Source organism: Microchirus variegatus (assembly GCF_963457635.1).
Source record: "Microchirus variegatus genome assembly, chromosome: 2".
NCBI classification, from domain to species: domain Eukaryota; kingdom Metazoa; phylum Chordata; class Actinopteri; order Pleuronectiformes; family Soleidae; genus Microchirus; species Microchirus variegatus.
Window position 1 is genome coordinate 10,043,801 of NC_139803.1, and position 20,461 is coordinate 10,064,261.

At 42.2% G+C, this 20,461-nt stretch overlaps 1 protein-coding gene across 1 annotated transcript; it reads left to right on the plus strand.

Moving 5' to 3' along the window:
- The first annotated feature begins 3,101 nt into the window (after positions 1-3,101).
- LOC310944709 (uncharacterized protein) lies at positions 3,102-19,235 on the plus strand. The gene is made up of 3 exons (XM_083910517.1): positions 3,102-3,414; positions 14,898-15,027; positions 16,571-19,235. The coding sequence occupies exons 1-3, from the start codon at positions 3,124-3,126 to the stop codon at positions 18,214-18,216; spliced, it is 2,067 nt and encodes a 688-aa protein (XP_083766643.1). The 5' UTR covers positions 3,102-3,123; the 3' UTR covers positions 18,217-19,235.
- The last annotated feature ends 1,226 nt before the right edge of the window (positions 19,236-20,461 follow it).

Sequence of the window (20,461 nt, forward strand, 5' to 3'; positions counted from 1 at the left end):
ATGCAGAATCCCCTTTTATGACTGTTTCTCACAAGTGACCCCTCCCCCCCTGAGGAGACACTGCTACGTGTTGCACTCAAGGACAGTCACAAAAAACAATGTAAATGACCTAATGATATGTATACTTGCATCGAGTGCTTTGTATCTGCAATACTGAACCGACATGTATTAATGAATTGGACGGGGGTAAAAGAGAGGAAGGTGTCGCCAAAACATCAAACTGTAACTGTTGTGTCTTTGAGAGGAAGCAGGGAAGGGTCTTTGTGTGCAGAATCTGTCATCATGACACAACTTTGTGTCCTAAAGGAAACACACAAATTAACTGCATTCTCAATTATCTTTCGTAGGAGCTTAATTTATCTTAATCTTAAAGGTGCATTATGTAATAAATCTAAAGCAACTGGCCATAAAATCCTCCTAATATGTCACAGAGACTCAGGAATAATGTTCATATAACAAACTGAACTCACCAACAACAGTACAGACAAAATATTTGCATTTTAAAAAATATTTTGCAGACTGCAAATCATGTTTATGTTTTGAAATCATGTTTTGGCATGTGGCGCCACCTACCGCCGTCTACCAATCATTGCAGTCAGTAGAGTCTCAGCTGCTGAGCAACCACGGGTTGCCAGTTAGGTCAGAAAACGAAACCTAAAAGACCTCGGTATTTTGAATTTGAATGTCGTCACCGTTTTTGGCCACATTCTTACATATGGCACCTTTAACCCATATTATGTCACTTATTTACATGTCTACAGACACGCATATCAGTGAGTTTGATAGTATTTAAACTATTTGTGGCGCTTAAGGTGATTACACCCAGTTCCTGTTTATGAATTTTAGTTTGGTTTGTGCTATGAGGAAAGAGGAATAAAATATCAATATAGCTTGGTGGACATTGCAAAAGTGTAATCAAGAATGCAGTTTATTTGTGTGAATTTCACAGTGTTGAGTTGCATCACAGTGTGTCTATATTGATCTGCATATTAATATTATATTATATTATATATTATATTGAGCTAATGTATTTATACAGATACGATTCTGTGTATAGTTGTGTTTGAAACCACGCTGGCAGTGGAATCAATGACAATGTTTATTAGAAAAAGAAAAAACAACATGTTCTTACAGAGGCCTCACAGTCATATCAGAGGAAATGAATAAAAGTGCAAAAAAGAAATGATGCGTGTGTGTGAATTTTCTTACACTGCTCAAAAAAATAAAGGGAAACAATCATTACATTATAACTCAAAGTCAGTCACACTTTTCTGTGATATTGGGAGGCAGCACTGATTGTGGATCAGTTTCACCTGCTGTTGTGCAACTGGAACTGACAACAGGTGGAAATGAGAGGAAATTAGCTCAGAAAACCTCTATAAAGGAGTGCTTCTGCAGGCTGTGGTGCCCACAGACCATGTCCTCATCTTTTTGGGTCACTTTTTCCGTTTTTCGATGTTTTGTTGTGGCATGAAGAGCATGGAGGAGTGATACCAGGAGACATGGAGGGGGCCATAGGAGGACAACAACCCAGCAGCAGCACCGCTATCTGCCAGATCCCTAAAAAAATGACCTCCAGCAGACCCACGAATGTGCATGTTTCTGCTCAAACTGTCAGATGAGGGGCCTAAAACATAAGAATGTTATTTAGTTCTCAACGCATTCCAACATGTAATGAATAAACTCATTCCAATATTTCATCTAGATTTATGATGTGTTCCCTTTAACCCTTTCTTATGACTCTTTATAAACACACCGCTGTGTTAAGGTCATTATACAGATCCTATACTGCATATGTGTAGTACACAGGTCATGTCCACTAGGTGGCGGGCTTCGCTTTGCCTCTATCCAACCTTCTGCTAAGGCATTCGCCCCAAACTGTGTGCATTTTATTATTCACACCCAGACACATTTATGATCATTTAAAGCCATAACTTACTGGTCATTGTTGAAGGTTATATACCTCAGGTATATGTTCACAGAACATCTGTATATATGCAGCTACTGTATGTACTTTAAAGAACACCTGCTGTGTGCCCTTCACTTCACTGTACTGTTGGCACTCAACACTGTATATGTGCGTTAGAACATCTGCATTATGTTTTATATCAACTATACACAGAAATCTGGTTTACATTATATGTATTGTGTGCACACAGTGTATAGTTAACACTATATACAGAGGTGACCCTAGACTCTGGGGGGCCCCAGGGCAAAGCTGTGTGCACCCTAAGCCCTCATAAAAGTGGAATCGGAGCAATTTTGAAACATGAACAAATTAATACTATACACACTTAAAATCATCAAATAATCAAATATTTGCAATGCCACACACACAGAAATATAAAAACACATGTTTGGGTTCATCTTAACACTGTTCCTGACCAGAAACGGTCTAAATGTGCTGCTTTTGCACCTTTTTTTGCAGCAAAAGCTGCCATTAAATCTTCCAAGTCTTCTAAAATGCACCGGGGGATCTGTCCTGTCAGTTCATCTCTGATTATATGGCATCCTTGCCAATATTTTCACATAAATATTCTCAATTATTTTGTTTCAAGCTGTTTTTTGTTTAAAATGACTGCACAAGATGAAGTGAAGAGTGTTTTCTGCTCATTTTATAGTTCTTTAATGTGTTCTGAGCAAAGAGACAAACGCACATCCATCACTCCAACTGTCCTAATCCTCACCAAACAACATATTTTTATGGACTCGTTTTTGTGTGGTTTGATATTTATTAGTCATTGTTACTTTATAGAGGATCCCACTCGAGTACAATGAGAGTACAGTGACCTCAGTGGACTGTGGGTGTCTGGCAGAGCCAACAAAAGGCTGCGTGCTTTCATAGGCTCCTCCAACAGCTGTCCAAGTGAGACAGCGCAGCAGAGCGCAGGCTGGAGGGAGGGAGAGAGAGAGGAGGAGGAGGAGGAGGTGGTGGTGGAGGGGGAGATGGGTTCAAGCCCGACAGCGGTGAGTTGAGCAGCCGCAGCCTGCAGCTGATGCCGCTTCACTGTAGATAACCAGAGACATTTGAGGAGATTGGATCATAAGTGGACATATTGAACGTCCTTTTGTTGGGACAGTGGGTGGAGAGAGAGAAAAAAAACAACATAACGGGGAGGCTCCATGTCTTTACAAGAACTCCCGGGCTCGTTTGGAGTCATGTTCCCTGCGTTCTCTCTGCCCATGAAAGCGGAGCGCAGTCGAAATAAGGAGCGGCTGGAGGCCAGTCTGGCCGGCCTGTGTGAGCTGGAGCTGCTGAAACAGAGGCAGGAATGCAGGGTGCTGAGCGCTCTCTGCCTCGGGGACGTTCCTGTGTCCGGGCGTCCGCCTTGGGGAGCGCTGCGCTCGGCCCGTTGCGCACTGGACGCACCAAACGGCAACGCGTCGGATGAAAATGGCCTCAGGCTCCAGAATGTAAGTGTTATCTCTCTATCTCTGTTCTGATTCTTCTTCTTATGTGCAAAAATTTGTAAAAAAAAGAAAGGGGTCCCATTTTGAAGTTTTGGATGCAAAAGGGGCACTTAAGTGAAAGTTCCTGTGCGTCGTGCGCCACTTTCCAAAACTTTGCGCATGAATGACTCAGTGTTTGACAACAAACTCCACTGTGTTAAAAGGTATTGTTGTCAGCAGAAAGATGACAGAGTCAGCAGTTAGTTTTATACATTTAGAAGGATGTTATGGAAACATTTCCCTGGAAAACTGGACATCCATGTTGATCCACTCCAGATTGCTTCAAACTGTCCCACAATATCATCAGCAGTTATTTCTATTCCCCAGGAGAAAGTATAAGGTAACCAGTTTCGTAGTACTTAATGTCCATGGCAGATGATGATGGATATGAAAGACAAGCCTCAGGGTATGAGCCAGCATTTAGCATTTAATGTCATTTCAAGATATGGTTCATACTGAAGACTTATCTGCAATTTGAGACCCTGGATTCCTACAAGTCTGGATCCAATCTCACCAGTATTTAAATAAATAAATAAATAAATAATAATAATAATTTATCTCACATTGGATACTTGATCTCAGTTCCCCAGTAACAAAACCAGATGATCGAAACAGACCATAGGAACAATATTAGTCATTGGTGTTTGAAAGACGTAAGCAGATGTGGTATGATCCAGGAGGACGCTGGTGAGTCTGCAGTCCATCAGCTCTGTGCAGTGGTGGTGAGACGATTGTTTCCCTGGGAAAGGATGCAGCAGAAACACACATTAACCTCCCACCTCCACCACCACCCCGTTTTCGTTCTGCTATACAGCCATGATTCCTGTCTGCATCTGTTTATTCACTGAGATCAACATTTCTTCAGACTTGAGAAGGAGGAAAAAAAAAAAACCTTTACAGTCGGTCCAAGAATATGTCCACGTTTTCAAAGGAATCGCTGCCCTCATCTTGTCCTTGTTGTCTTTACTGAAGAGTTTCCTTCTTCGTTGGAACTTAACGGGAACAGATCACAGGCCTTGTTTTGTGCGTTTCTCTGTGAACGCTGTATGATGCTCCTGCATCGGTGGATCACTTCCAACGTTTTTAGTGTTTTTGTATAAAGTTCAACAAGACAACACCCAGACACTGACTATGAAATAACAAAGAACTGAAGCAGATTTATTTGTAGATAGTGGCCAAGAGTTATGCTTGGACCCATGACCAATGGAATACAATTGGAACAATCCTTAGCACAATGGCGTATTTATGAAATAAATGTCAGATGAAATAACAGTCATCACACTGACAAATCTTTGTTTGCTTTGGACAAGAGTGAACCTGAAGTCAGTTCACCTTCCATCAGACAACAGTTGGTCCTCTGTAACACAGATACCACAGATGTGTACCTGTGATGTCACCGCCAACCATTGTACCATTTGATAAACAGTTTTGACAGGCGGTGATTGCTTTTGTGTGAGGACAGTAAGCAGACGGGTGAAAAAAAAGGTGGAAAATGGTTCAAACTGAGATTAACGTGTTGACGCTCGTTTGTTTAATCCGTATAAACAGCAGAGGAACAGTAGTGTGTCGGGTTGTGGTTGTGGGAACGGAACATGTTTGTTGAAACTCACAGCTCGCTGCGTAATTAGTGAGACGTCACTCAAAAACATGACACCACCGAATTCCATCCACCTCTGGTAATACAGTAGTATCACAATGTTATCGGCACGATATCGTTATGGGCAGATAGTGGCTTTAACCTTTTAACACTGAGCGTATCACTGAGCGCTCTTTATACGATTGCAATTACGCAACAGTTTGTGCGATTGGAAAAATTCCAACTTGAAGACGGTGCTTTCGGGCGATAAAACCACCACTGAGGTTTGGTGATGCGTTTCAGATCAGAAGGAGCTTGTATTGTGTGGTGACTTTGTGTTTGATTGGAAATATGTTTTATACGGTTCAAATTTCCAAATAAAAATGCAACAATATATCTCTGTACAACTAAAAAGCCAGTTTTTCCTGACTGCAAACTGTTGATACACTCTTGCAACATGCAGTAAATTGTTAATAACTCACTAAGTGTTCGGGAAAAATGGGCAAAAGCACTTTGTCACAGGACTTTTAGCAAAAAAAGGCGACCAGGTGGACAAAAAACTACTGATATATCTGCATCTGCCAGGTAGGCAGTGAGACTGACTATCAAATACTGAAATTGGCAATGATTCCTTAGCTTAACCAACTTGAAATGTAGCTAAAGGTGCATTATGTAATAAATCTAAATCAACTGGCCATAACATCCTCCTAATATGTCACAGAGACTCAGGAATAATGTTCATATAACAAACTGAACTCACCAACAACAACAGTACAGCCAAAATATTTGCATTAAAAAAAATCTTTTGCAGACTGCAAATCATGTTTATGTTTTGAAATCATGTTTTGGCATGTGGCGCCACCTACCACCGTCTACCAATCATTGCAGTCAGTAGAGTCTCAGCTGCCGAGCAACCACGGGTTGCCAGTTAAGTCAGAAAACGAAACCTAAAAGACGTCTGTATTTTGAATTTGAATGTAGTAACCGTTTTTGGCCACATTCTTACATATGGCACCTTTAAGGTTTGATATTTAGTTCTTAAACAAGATTATGAATAAACTATGTCTAAAGAAAGTACAATTCAACAAATTATATTGAAGTTTCACTTAGAAAAACTGTTTTTTAAATGTAAAATTCACACATAAATGCACATATTTTCTTCTGTGGTAACTCCTTTCTAAAAAAGTACAGTTAGACAGTAGTTATTACATACATACAGTGCTAGCCAGGCTCTTTCTAAAGGTTCCTGGATCACTTATAATAGTCTCTTAAGATCATCTTGTTGATATCTGACCTTTATGAGGTCTCCATGAGTCCAGGTAAACACCGTGCGTCGTTTGGATCATTTGTTGCCTTTGTTGATATGAACACATTTGCTTTTCACTCAACTCAGCACTTTGGAGAGCAAAGGAAACTACTGTCCGTCGTAAAAGCTTTATCTGACTCGGGTTGATTGTTGATATTTAGGGCCATCTCTTCTGTACAGTACGTGTGTGTTATGTGTTTGGAAGTAAGTGAAGCTCAAGAGGAAACGGATCCAGGCACAGAAAGAATGTGTCTGTATATGTGTGTGTGTGTGAGGGTGAGGGAGAGACACAGAGAAGGAGAGTAGGTGTATTTAATCCTCAGCAGGAGCTGCTGACAGCCATGTGACAGCCGACAGCAGCTGGAGAAGCAGCACAACCTTCACTGTGGCCTCATGCATGTCCAGGGACTAATCAGAGGGTCCATTGAAATGTTGACTCAAAACATGTGGTGCATGCGTGTGTGTTTGTGTAAACCATTGAAAAGTAACAACATTACTTTAAAATAAAGAATGTGTACCCTAACCCACATCAATAAAATACATATTTTAGTAAAATATCAGGATCTGAATCATCTCCTTATGTGATTTCTACCATAAGATGCCACAGCCTTATTCAACTTAAATGTTTATATCGTGTTGTGAAAATCTATTTCTATAGATATTAATTAGAAATTCAGACAATAGAAGTCCAGATACATAGATGCGTGTTCACATATACAGTAGACAGCATGTGTCTTAGAGATAGTGAAGTGATAAGACAGACACGGCATCATGAGGGGAGCTTCTGTAAACACCAGAGCAGCTGATACAACACGATGAGGAAAGTACACAGAAACACTCTCCCCTCCTCCACAGCTGCTGCCGCCGCCGCCGCCACTGACTTGTACTTGAGCAAGGCAGTGATTCCACCGCAAACACTGGGTGCGTGTGTTCACATTTTTACTCAGGTGGTGTTTGTTTGCGTTTCCAAACATCCAAGTGTTGTTGCCAAGCACGACATCGAACTAAAGGCTCTCGTTTACCTTGGCTGTGATGAATATGTGGCACGGAGAGCAAAGAGGGAGAGACGGAAACCAATCTGATACAGGACTTACAGACCTCTGCGTGGGTGAGTCCACGTCATTGTCAAGGGGTTAAGGAGAATTTCCAGTGTATTATTCAGACACATTTTTTCATCCAGAGTACACTTTATCTCAAAATCCACGGAGAGAGAGAACTACGTAGAACATCTTTCGTAACATGGACGAACAGAAAGCAAATCTTGGAGTCAGCGAGTCTACAACACAACTGCAGCAACAGAAATACGGTTTGTGTTCGTAACTCAAGGAAAATACATTAAGCCCTACGATGTGTTCAAGGTCTGGCTTTAATCAACCGAGAGCAAAAAAATGGCCGCGATCTCTCCAGAACACTGGATGCGATTTCCTGTGCTAATCAATCGAGGGATCAACTTATTTCAGTAGACAGAGGAAGAAACAATCCCTTAAACGGCTCCATCTGACTCTGATAAACAATCAGCTGAAAGACACAGGCTCCTGCGCAATGTTATAGACTGATAGCAGCAGAGCAGGCATGCACAGTCCGACGTCAACACACACACACACACACACGTGTACACTAGTTGTTTGAATTCCTTTAAAGCCCCTATATGTGCTGCTGTAGATTCCGTTCAAATGCTTTTGGCAGCAAAACAGCCTGAAGTGCAGCCATGGATGTCTTATTTATTTATATATGTATAAAAAGACTGCATTTATAACACGTTTCTATTCCAGATTGTCCTATAAGTGAGTGTCTTCTAATACCACCGAGTCGTACATGTGGAACACGCCACACACACAGTCGAACTATATTTGAAAGAGTATTTATAGTTTATTCACTGCTGGGTTTAAACAAAGCTGTAGTGCATTTTTATTATGTGAGAAAGAAAAAAAAGGCGTGCGCAGAATTTGATCCTTCACCCACTCCAGAGTCAACACGACACCACACCACAACAGAGTGCTGTACGACAAGCTTTTACGTTGTTTAACTCACACAGATATGCCGAATGAGAAATTTAATCGCCGGGTCGGTCGGTCGGTCTGGGAGGACGCGCGGTGGGTCAGCGGTTTTTTTTTTTGTCTCTGTGTTGTCAACTGAGCTGATTCCCGGGCCCCACAGACAGAGCTCAGAGGAGATTTGGTGGAGGTATGCACAAACTGAATAGGACGGGATGTGGGAAGGAATGAGATAGGAGGATGACGGGATGAGAGTGGGTGGAGAAAACTGGGACAGAGTGTGATGGATTGACCAGGTACAGAAAACAAGCAGGCTGGACAGATGTTTCCTGAACTTGGGATAATTAGTTAGTTACTCAATATGGTACTTTTGGCAAAAGGGTCCTGTAATATCTCACTTCACCATCGGATGGCGGTACATGTGTGAACGCAGGGAATAGGACGCCAAAGAAGAAGAGTACGATGCTACAAGTCCCTCGGACACGGCTCATTGGGCAGGGGAGTTGGGGGTGTTAGCCGGTTCGAGGGTTGCCAGGTCGAGGCTCAGGTGACCATCCTTGGCGACGACTTCTTCTGTTGTTGAAATGGTTTTTCTGCTTGGTGGGCGGGGCTTATACTCCACCTACTGGTAGGGCTGAATATCAATTACCCACGTACCCAACACGCTCTCTGCGCGTGGTTCCAAAATCTTGGCGTTGACGGTGTGCGTTGACATACGTTTATGCTACAAATAAAAATTCAAATAGTTGCCTGCAAAAGCAGATAGAAATGCAGATGCAGATTGGAGAGGCATTTGTTATTTTTAAACTGTGATATTTTATCACATGGAGGAAAAAAGGTAAACCAGTCTCATATATCGACCATCGGCTGCACTGACTCCACTGTTAAAGATCGGCACCAGCCCTGGAAAAACAAATATTGATCAAACCCTAGAATGTAACTCTAGCATCATTTAATTCAGTCAATGTTTACTTGTTGGCTGACTCGTGAGCTTCCAGCTCAGTGTTTACCGTCTCACTATACCAACCGTTATAGAGTTTGGATCGTGTGCAGCCAGAGCCGATCAGATAACACTAATGGGAATCACCACAAATATCAACTGGCAGTGAAATGTCTTCATCAGCATTTGTTTATAAACAGAGAACTTTGGGCGGATTTTAATTACAACCAGTAGCACAGTAACAAGACGCTCGCTACAGCCATGAAACGACTCATTTTGCTTTCAGTAATAAAGCTTGACATAAAGAACGTTTTTGTGATATAATGGTTTATTCTCAACTGCACAAACATCAATAAAACTCATAGACTTTTCTGTTGCTGAGGAATCATTCGTCTGTTTAAAAACTCTGTCGCTGTTCAGTCTGCTACTGTTTATTTTTACTCCTTTGAAACATTAATCCCATTTACTGTTTCCTGTTTCCCCTCAGTTGTTTTCCTTCTCCTCTTCGTCTCTTGACTGGAGTCCTGTCATCCCACTAAAATTATACAACTTCTTACATCTCGATCTTTATCTCTCCATCGTTTACATCTTTAATCATCCATGTTCTGCTGCTGAAACGATAAAAGCACCGACATTTTGGGGGGTATTTATGACTGATGATATGACCTCCACTCACAGCACAACGACCATGGGATAAAGACACAGATTCAACAGTTTTGTGAGAACTGCTGACTCACTGTTTAATATTTGCAAAATACTCTGTGCCCACAGAGTTTAGGCATCATCAAACATCCCTCTCATCTCTCCCACAACTTCACCTCCCTCTTGTTTTCCGTCAGAAGGTGCAGGAGCAGCTACTCCAGGGCTGAACAGCTTCTTCACCACAGCAATCAGGCTGCTAAATCTTAAAATGGAAACTGCATGACACAAATTATATATTTTGTTATTTACTTACTACTGAAGCAAGTCTGAAGTCTGAACCTTTAAGTCTCAAGCAAGTCTGAAGTCTTTATCTTCAAGTTTCAAGCAAGTCTGGAGTCTTAATCTTCAAGTTTCAATCAAATCTGAAGTCTTAACCTTCAAGTCTCAAACAAATCTGGAGTCTTAACCTTCAAGTCTCATCAAGTCTGAAGTCTTAACCTTCAAGTCTGAAGTCTTAACCTTCAAGTCTCAAGCAAGTCTGAAGTCTCAACCTTCAAGTCTCATCAAGTCTGAAGTCTCAACCTTCAAGTCTCATCAAGTCTGAAGTCTCAACCTTCAAGTCTCACCAAGTCTGAAGTCTTAACCTTCAAGTCTCACCAAGTCTGAAGTCTTAACCTTCAAGTCTGAAGTCTTAACCTTCAAGTCTCAAACAAGTCTGAAGTCTCAACCTTACTGTTTCAAGCAAGTCTGAAGTCTTAACCTTCACCTTCAAGTCTGAAGTCTTAACCTTCAAGTCTGAAGTCTTAACCTTCAAGTCTCATCAAGTCTGCAGGCTGAACCTTCAAGTCTCAAGCAAGTCTGAAGTCCCAATATTTGAGAAAATTTCAATATTCCATAAATCATGTAATTTCAAGTCTCAAGTTCTCAAATTTGCGACTTAAGTCCATCCACGTGACTGGAGTCCCAAACCTGTGATCTCAATTATCTTTAATTTTTCTCTCGTGTTTCCAAGTGTTGCTGTAAACGGACGTGCATGAAAATGACTAAAAAAGGAAAGATACAATTGAAATTCTTTAAACAGAACCTCACAGTACAAGAATGTATTATCAAAATCAGTCCACTGCTGTCTGACACATTCCTTCGAAAAACAGAGAGCGAGTGTTGGTGGAAAAGGTCGCTCTGTTGAGTGGTCATAGTTTTAGGTGTTAGTCAGAAATACCAGTGTAATTACATTCTTTCAGCCTGCTGTGAATTTCACGCCGAGGTTTCCTCGTTGTTGCACGAGCGTGGAGCCGGATTGATTCATGGGAAATCATACTTTGTGAACGGAGGTCGGAACTTTTTGCAGACTCTATACATAAACGGGCTTCCTTCCTGAGAGTGACTTAAAGCCGGAGTCGAGTAGACTATACACAGTGTTAATTGTCTGTGACGCAGTCTTTAAAGTTTGACCCCTGCAGGACCACTTACACTCCAGCTGTTAGTTTTACAACTCGAAGGCTTCAGTCGAGCTGGAAGGTGTGCGTGCGCACATGCACGAGTGTGTGCACATGGGCAACTGCCATGAACGTTGTGTGTGTGTGTGTGTGTGAGGAGAGAAGGCAGCCATTGAGTCAGTGTGGTCTAGCTGCTCAAACCCACACACAGCTCCTTTTATACAGTGCATGCCTATATGAATCCTGCTTAATTTTATATGCACACATATCTCCTGGTGAAGACTCTTGTCTACACTAAAGGAGAAAGTGGGGGGAGAAAAACCAAACTGTTTCATTAGAATTATCGGAATCTTATCTCTGAAATCTGGTCATGATAAGACATGATGTTATTCAGATGTTTTATGATGATAGTCATGGATTTGCTCCTTAATGGAATGATGAAAATCCTCTCTCTGGCACACAAACTCAAACGTCAAGTGTTTCTTTAGTAATCTGGACGTGATGCTTGAGCTGGAGTCAAACTGTCTGATGCTCAGGAGACAAAACAATGAATTGCGAAATGTTTTAACTGTAAAAAAAAATGACTCAAGATAGTGAGCTTTGAAGTTTTCACTGTAAATAAATCAACATAGCTAACTTCATTTGATCACTTTTTGGTGGCACGATGTCAACAAAAGAGAAAACGAGTCGGCATGGACAAAATGACGTGTTAAAAAGTGCAGGCCAGACAGAGAGAAAGGGGAAGACAACAATATTTTCCTGTAAAAACTCACCGTTGTGTTGTCCGAACATTCTGCTCGTAGGTGATGCATTCATCGACGCTCGTAAAAGCGTACACATATGTTTACAATGGGGGACTTACGCAAACCTGGAGTTTTTTTTTACTTGTGTCAGTGGCACAAACAGGGCTTAAACACTGTTGCGACTTAGTACACTTTCACTTCTAGTAATTTAATTTCCACTCTCTTTTGCAGAATTCCTGTTGTGTTCCACTTTTGCACAATTTTATTCCACTTTGCTCACCATCATCGGGGTGTGCAGCCAGTATCTTGCACCGTCGTCCTCAGATGACTCTCTAGATTTATCTCATTCTGATGTGTTCATCCATATTTCTATAATGAATACTGAGGTCACCTTTCTTATTATAACGATTGCAAGATTAGATAAAATGTTCAAATTGCTCGCTTTCCTTCCAATCATTAATTGTATAAAAAACGCCTCTGTGGTCACTGGTTGCAATTAAAACGTGTTGCGTCTTCCTGACTCGATGAAGCACATGTTTGAAAATGCTCAGCTGCCGCTGCATGGATTGAATTAACAGTTGGCAGCTGGAGTTGTGAGAGACCTGCATCTAGAAAAATAGCCAATGCGGGCTTGTGACTTTTTGATGCAGGCTCTGACAAGTTCGACTTTAAACAACTTTTGCTGTGATTGCACTTCTCCTAAAATAAGAAACAGTCTCCGCGAGAGTGTCGAAACATGACTGCCTTTAATATACTGTGAAACTTTTTTTTTTTGAATATCTCACCAAGTAGAGAAAACATTTTACTCTTTGTAAATATATGTAACAGGAGCACTAGAATTCCCCTTAACTCGTACAATATAATCTCATAATCTCACAGTCCTCCATCTTGATTCTGCCAAACAGCTTCTCCTCCGGTTTCAGAGGTGTGTGGAAAATTGGACTGGATGTGAAGTTTTGGGGCAGCTTCTCAGCCACCGCCGCTATTTTACTGAAACTTTCCAACTCGTATCCATTTTCTCAAGTGGAGAGGCACATGTGAGTGAGTAAAGGGGGAGAAAAAAGGCCCAAAATTTCAAAATGTTAGTCCACATTCGTATGACCTAATTGTGCAGTGTGGTCCGTTTTGCACATGACTAAATAAGGAATCTATAGCCTGATTTATTTTGTCAAAAGAAACACATGTACTTGTTTCTCTCATGTCTTGATCTGTATAGGCCTAATTTTCTCCAATAACCTTGTGTTTCATAGGAAGTATCTTGCTGTGGAATTGAATTTCCTCCCCTGGGACCATATATCGTAATAGCTATTTATGGAAAAAACATTTAAAGGCAATTTTTTTAATAGCATTCCCATTGTTGGCATCTAAATGGCCCTGATTTGTACACGAGTTTTCTGCATGGCCGATTCATGGAAAACATAAGTACTACAGATGTTTCCCCACTGAGTATGTAACCTTCACTTTATGGTCTTTTGTGTATCTGCTGCAGTATTACTCCGGGGCTTCCTTTTCTAACAAATAGTAGCTGCGCTATAAAGCAAATATACTCGTATAACGTCGCTCCATTATTTATTATTTGTTTACAACAGCTCTTTCGTCTGGAGGCGCAGGGGAGAATTCCTCCAAAAAGGCAGGTTTTTTTGGAATCAGGTGTCCTAAATGTGAAACATGTGGGTTTGGTTAAACATGTGACAGCGACTTCTATAGAAATCAGATGACCAGCTGCTGCTGCTGTGTCCCCGGGGTCCTTTTAACGTTCTCTGCCATGGTTAACACGACCATGTTTTTATTTGAACTTGTTTTGAATTCCTGCTTTAAACGACGTGTTATGAGTACCAGCGTTTCTGGTCAGTAATGTGGATTTGAGACAGCTTCATCTTCTACATAACAGAGTCTGTTCCCATCCTTTAGCTCACATCTGGGTGATGCACACTCACTATGTGTGTGTGTTGAGGGGTCGAGGGTGTTATTGTTCCAGTGTTTTGATAATAAGTGCAACTGTCTGTGAATGTGAAGGTTGACTCCACGTTTCATTGTGGGAGATCAACGGGGATTTGGTGTGCGTACTTCAAACGAAAGAGCATTTACAGAGTCCTCACAGTTTGTCCTGCTACTTGTTGGGTTATATTCACGGACATTTGTGTTGTAATATCAGAGGTAAAGTTCAGGATTTTTGAAGTGTGGTTGTGTTCAGGTACTTTACCCATAGTCACAGATGTACTGCACACCAGGGACGTTGGGAAAAACAGAGTTTAGTCACTCAACAACTGGGATAATAGTAACACAACTTACTAAATGAGGCAGCAATAGACCAGCGACTCCTCTAAGGCTGTTTCCCATGATTCAGTGCAACCAAAAACAACTACTTTACAAGCCAATAGTCACGAGTTTGTGTGTAATAAACAAAGTCACGACAGTTTCACTTGGCAGTTCCGCTGTGAACAATAAATACATCAGGCTTATAACAAATCCCCATTTATCGGGGGCTGTTACTCAGGACTTCAATGTGTAATCAGAATCAGATGCAAATTGGGGCAAAACTGATATTTGTTGAAATATTTTCTCGAGAAAGTGGCACTTACTTAAAATAAGCTGTAAAAATCACTTACGAGGACCAGCTCTGGAAGTGAAAATGGCTGCTCACAAAGACATTTGTGGCGAAAGTGCTGAAGGGTGAAGTCGTGGAATGATTATCGGAAATGAAGGGACATCAGAGCACAAACACGTGTTCTTGTGTCCTCTTGAGAAAGAGAGAGAGAGCATTCCCTTATAAGTACAAACAGTTGACTTGTGCTCTCTGTGTGTTTCAGAGCAGTCTCCAGGCTTCTCCCGTGGGTGTTCGGTCATCTTTGGAACAGCAGGTGGCGGAGCTGAAGGTGAACACCGAGGTCAGATCAACAGAACCGCCCACGGATCTGGAGAACAAGAGATTCAGTTCAGGTAAAAACCATCAACTCCCACTGCAGAGCACATGCAACACGAGGGTGGACACAGTATTCGCCCGTTTTACGTCATAATAAACATCAGGTGTCCTGTCAGCTAAGATTGGTTCCAGCTCCCACTGTGACCCCAAAGAGGCTATTAAAAGCTATTAAAAATGAATGAATTTCTCTGTTAAGAATCAAATAATTCTCTATTTGTATTTTCTGTCCTTAACCTTAAACCCAGGTGAGGAAAAGTGACCAAAGCATATCCTTAAAAAACCTGAAAGTGAGAGATCCAACTGCCAGGACAGACAATATTTAGATAAATATCATTAAAGCGAAATGTCTAACAGCAGGGGGTAGTCCACCATGTCCTAACCCAACAACACCATAATGAAATGGTTAAAACTGAATTATTTGCAGACACAAATACTGCAACATAACTTTAAAGTAAGTTAAAGTAACATGAAGCTCACGGGGCCTTATTTTTCTGTGATGTTTCTACAGCTTGGCTGCAGTCAAACTGCGCTAATTCAATTGAATGGATGCGATTTAGGACTGAATCTAAGTGCAAAAACAAAGCCATCTGGTCAAAGGAACTGCCCAGAGCTCAGATCCAGCTCTGTGTGCATCTGAAGAATGGGCTTCAAACCATTGCTGCATTGTCCTCCTTTTTAAAATCGTGCCATTATGGTTAGCATTTCAAAATTTGGATGTCACTTTTTTTTCAATTATGGGGGTAATACATTAGTTTTGATTACTTTTTATTTTTAGCATCTTGGCTGCAACATAAGATAATGAGGCATCTGTTCTGAATGCCTTCTGAATGCATTGTGGTGCAGTGCATGACTCAGAGTCATTATTAAAACCAAGGCTTCTTCCACGGTGCTGTAGACACTGAGGTCATTAATGATGCAGTTTAGTGTCTGGCAAGCAAACGCAAATCTATTTCACGTCCCAGTTTGGCGAAGCGTCTTCCATCACATCTAAGCCCATGCTTCAAATTAATAAAATAACTGAGATTGAAGTGGGATTTGAAATGACAAGCCTTTGACCTCAGAGGCATTCATCTCATTGTGCTGGTTACACAAACATATAACTACACTGGAGTCGAGTGAGACCACAACTGGATTTAAACATGTGTTTGATTACACTCAGAGAAAATGATCTACTGTCGTGTGACTGCATTTTGCTTATAATAGATATTGCACAGCCTGCACAAATTAAAGAGGCATTCATCGAACGGATTGGTTGTGACTTTTTCAGCTGTGCGGTTTCACCATTTCACGCATAATCCTGCAAACAATGTCGTTTTGTATGTTTTTATACAAAAGTTCACTTGTTTGTTGACATGTTTGCTTAATTTCAGCAGTATTGCAGCAATATGAGTTGTGGTTGCGATCTCAGTTTGTACAATGAGGCATAAATGATCAGAATATATCACTTCTTATTCTGTTTATTATCTGTTTGCTACAGGGTTTGTGCTCCACTGAGACAAGATTAGTGATAACAACAAATGCAAAACTGATCATCGTCATTGTCTTTCCTCTTTTTGTCAGGAGAGGTCCTTGTAAGCTGCCAACATAGATCTCCTGAACCAAACTACCTGCGTTCCCTCTCAGCCACTGTGGGAACAGGCGAGACAGAGCTGAGAGAATCATGGCAGTCAGACTTAACCAGACAAGCCATGGTTACCGATGCCTTTGGGGAGGTGAGGGATGTTGAGCTCGGTCAAGAAAACCAACAACAAACTCAAAAGGTAGAGACTTATCTTGTTGGACTGATCCAACGCCGAGCGTTACCGCCACGGCCCACCAAGCCTCGCACCAGCCTGGCTCACGATACCCGAGCTGTCAACGTGGTGAGACAAAGTAGTTTATGCCGCAAGGAGGAGCAACACTCACCACCAAAGCAGGTGTCAACTCAGCTGAGCTCATCTTCGCCTGTGTGCCCAGACAGGACTGCTCCACAGGCTTGCCACAACCCAGATCAGGAGCGTTATCTGGGGATGGAGTTTAACGAAGATCCTCCACCACCGTACCACCACGTTGCAAGTGTCCATCATCAAACAGGGTTTTATCACAAGCCCAGACAGGCCTCGGGGGTGACCACCTCCCGTTCAGCCTCCCCAGACTATCCATCTGGTGTGCAGCAAACCCAACAAGACTCCAGCAATAGTGAGAATGATTCACCGCAACATTTCCACAACTACCATCCCCACCCAGCTCAGTCAAAGCCTCAGCATCCCACCTCTCCTGATGAACAGCTGGTAAATGCAGAATATATTCCAGCACAGCCTTGCCATGCCTCCACCAGAGCTTATGCCCACCAACACTCCAACCCCCACAAGGGATCTGGCGCGCCCAAACCCAACAGAAGCGTGTTTCCGCCAGAAAGAGGCAATAATCATGAAGAGCAGCAGCCAACTGCGTCTCAGATCCAACCCTCAAGATGCAGAGGGGGTCCAAAGAAGTGTCGTATGAATGAAGAGAGGAGCAGCGCCAGTAGGAAGCCAGGGAAGAAGGCGTGCCGCTCTCAGTCAGAAAACAGTCTGCAAAGGGTTCCAGAGCGCAAGTACAACACAGTAGAGCGAGATGGTGGAGGAAGTGGAAGCGGCGGGAGGGGAAGCCGCAGTAGTCAATCCAAGAGCAAGAAACAACAGCCGGGGAGCGGTAGCTACCGGCGCTGGCAGTCATCTCTCGAGCTGAGCCAAGATGAAGCTGATCAGCAACAACCCACGCAGGCACCTGTTCAAGGCTCCTCGGCGTCAAACCAAAGGGACCAAAGGCGCACGCGCAAATCTCGTTCCACGCAGCCGTCGTACGCTTACCCGCACCGCAGCCAAAATCACCACCATCACCACTCCCACCATCATCAGCACATGGAGTACCACTCAGAGAGGGATCGCGTGCCACTGTGTAAGCCCAGTGCGGACTACCACCATCAAGGTCAGGGCGAGTCTGAGTCGAGCATGAGCGAGGCGGACTCTCCAGATTCCAGCTCCACGTCCAGTGACTCAGATGAGAGCGGTGGCCTGGTGTGGCCCCAACAACTGCCCCCTCAACTGTCCCTCCCATCACCTCCTGCTCCACCTGGAGCTCCTCTTCAGCCCAAAGCGTTTGTCAAGATTAAGGCGTCACACGCCCTCAAGAAGAAGATCCTACGCTTCCGCACTGGATCGCTCAAAGTTATGACCACTGTATAAAGTGGAATATTGGCCAAATTGAAGAAAGAACTGTGAATATGAATCTCAAAATAAGATGTTGACATGGCAGTGTCAAAGATTGGTTTTTCTGCTTTGCTAAAAGGTAGCACGCTCCAATTTGCCCACATTGGCTCCAACATATCTATTAACACACCACAATCTTAAGTCAGATAATCAGATTGCCAACAAGATTGACAGCTCACGGACAATCGTTCCTCGTCAGCACATGATCGGCAGTTGCCAAGTGTGAAATATCCAAGGGTCACGACGTGAAAATGTGCCAAAGATCACAGACTTCGCACTACGGCGGTAAAAGTTCAGCGGTCACATCCCATAGATATGAAACCAAATTAAGTCATATAGTGTGAACTTGTCACCTACTTCTCCAGTTACACTGCGTGTTTCAAAATGTTAACCGAGGATAAAAGCGGGGATTGTCGCACCAGAGAGCTTCAGAGAGCTCTGCTGTTTAAAATTAGCCGCTGCAAACATAACAAAGTGGAGCCATTTATTATTACAGCTGACAACATCAGAGCACAGAGCAGCAGTGAGGGAATGTTATAAAGCGTTATAAAGTCTGGCCAAAAGCAAAGCAGTGAATGACGTATATATACGTGGGAGAGTTGGGAGTGGGGTAACAGTATGAGATGGACAAAGAGGCAACTGCCATGAAGTTTCCTTGACAAACCATGTGAATAGAGTCATGTAATCTAAGAAAGTAAACACTATCACTAAAGGTCTTGACATGGGCAACAAGAGTTCACTTGTAATTTTGCTTATTCGTCTTATTTTAGTTATTTATTTTTAATTTTGTGTTAAGCAGAATGAATTCTGAGGTTGTCACACAACATGAGCATGTGTAATTAACCATACAGCCAATAAAACTCAGCCAACAGTATTCTTAACAGAGTTCAAGCAGACTCTCTTTGATGGAGTCCTGGCTGAAGGTGTTTTTACGGTTTTCCATAAGACAGAAATGCAACATATGCAACGACGATAGAGGCTGGATAAAGTGAAGACTGGGGACGCTTGTTTTCGGCCCCTGGGCGCTGATCCTCAGCTCTGAACTCGGCTCTAGAAAAAAAAAAAAATCAATCCACGTTTTCTTCATCTCAACATTCCTATGAAAGGGAAGGTGTGTTTGTTTGGGGGGGGGGGGGTGAAAGAGGCTATGATCCTTAGCTTAAAATAGGTGTTGCCAAAAAAGAGCTGGAGAACACCTGATGCTAATTCTGAGGATATGGTGTTTGCTTGGCGGTTTTGGTGAGTGTGGCAGCAGCCGCACCCAAAGACTAGTCTGAAGGTCTGACTCTACAACTCACTCACTGCTTTTGCATACAGTTTCTAGCATTTATTTTGCAAAATGCAAGCTCGGAATTCTTCCCCCTTTCCCCAACTTTCCCCTTTTAAAGGATGCACAATGCAACAAACACATATGTTGTCCGTGGCAACATAAAATCTGACCATGTAAACCATGACATTATAATTAAGTGGAACTCTTAATTTCTACGGAAAATTGTGTCAGGACATCCAAAAAATCAGAGCTCGAAGAAATCCGAGAGCTAACAGGTGTTGAATATGACGTAGGTGCGTTCAAATGAGTGAAAAACCCTATTTGAACGTGGCCTCTTAATACACAGGGTCCAATGGTTCCGATGGTACAGAGACAGTGTGTCGATGTATGACATCACTGATATCTCTACTTAAGACATCAGTACTATATTAGGTGTTAAATAAAGTAATATTTGTTGTTTCTGGCATCTTGTCAGGCTGAATGTTGTGTATTGGACTTTAAAATAACAGTGTTTTTTGCGCCGATGACATGACAGGTCTGCACTACTAATACCTTTTGTTCCTGCCTGCAGAGGAAAGAACTGAAATCTACTGAAATCGTACATTTTTAATCACATAGTCATGTCGAAGTGTGTTTGTGAACTCTCCAGGCAGCGCATTACGAAACACTTGGATTCATATTTTAATTCTTTGTCCATCAACGTATCCTGCATGCTTTTGAAAAAATAATGTTTTCATCACTGGGATGTCAAAGAAGGATCCTTTGTGTCTTAGTCCAACCCCATGCTGCTTTTTCCCCTCTCCCTGATCTTCTTTCTTATATTCTCTCTCTTCTCTCTCCCTCTCTTCAACGTATGCTCATTGGAAACACATTGTCCAAAATGCGATTTTTTTTTTTTGCAACACGTTTTTCTCATCAAAACGTCAGCTGTTCAATATTTTATGGGCGGAT

Excerpts from the sequence above, each read along its gene's own strand:
- LOC310944709 (XM_083910517.1), top strand. The coding sequence starts at position 3,124 with ATGTCTTTACAAGAACTCCCGGGCTCGTTTGGAGTCATGTTCCCTGCG. Across the intron at positions 3,415-14,897 it reads ATGGCCTCAGGCTCCAGAAT|AGCAGTCTCCAGGCTTCTCC; the intron begins GTAAGTGTTATC and ends TGTGTGTTTCAG. Across the intron at positions 15,028-16,570 it reads GAACAAGAGATTCAGTTCAG|GAGAGGTCCTTGTAAGCTGC; the intron begins GTAAAAACCATC and ends TCTTTTTGTCAG.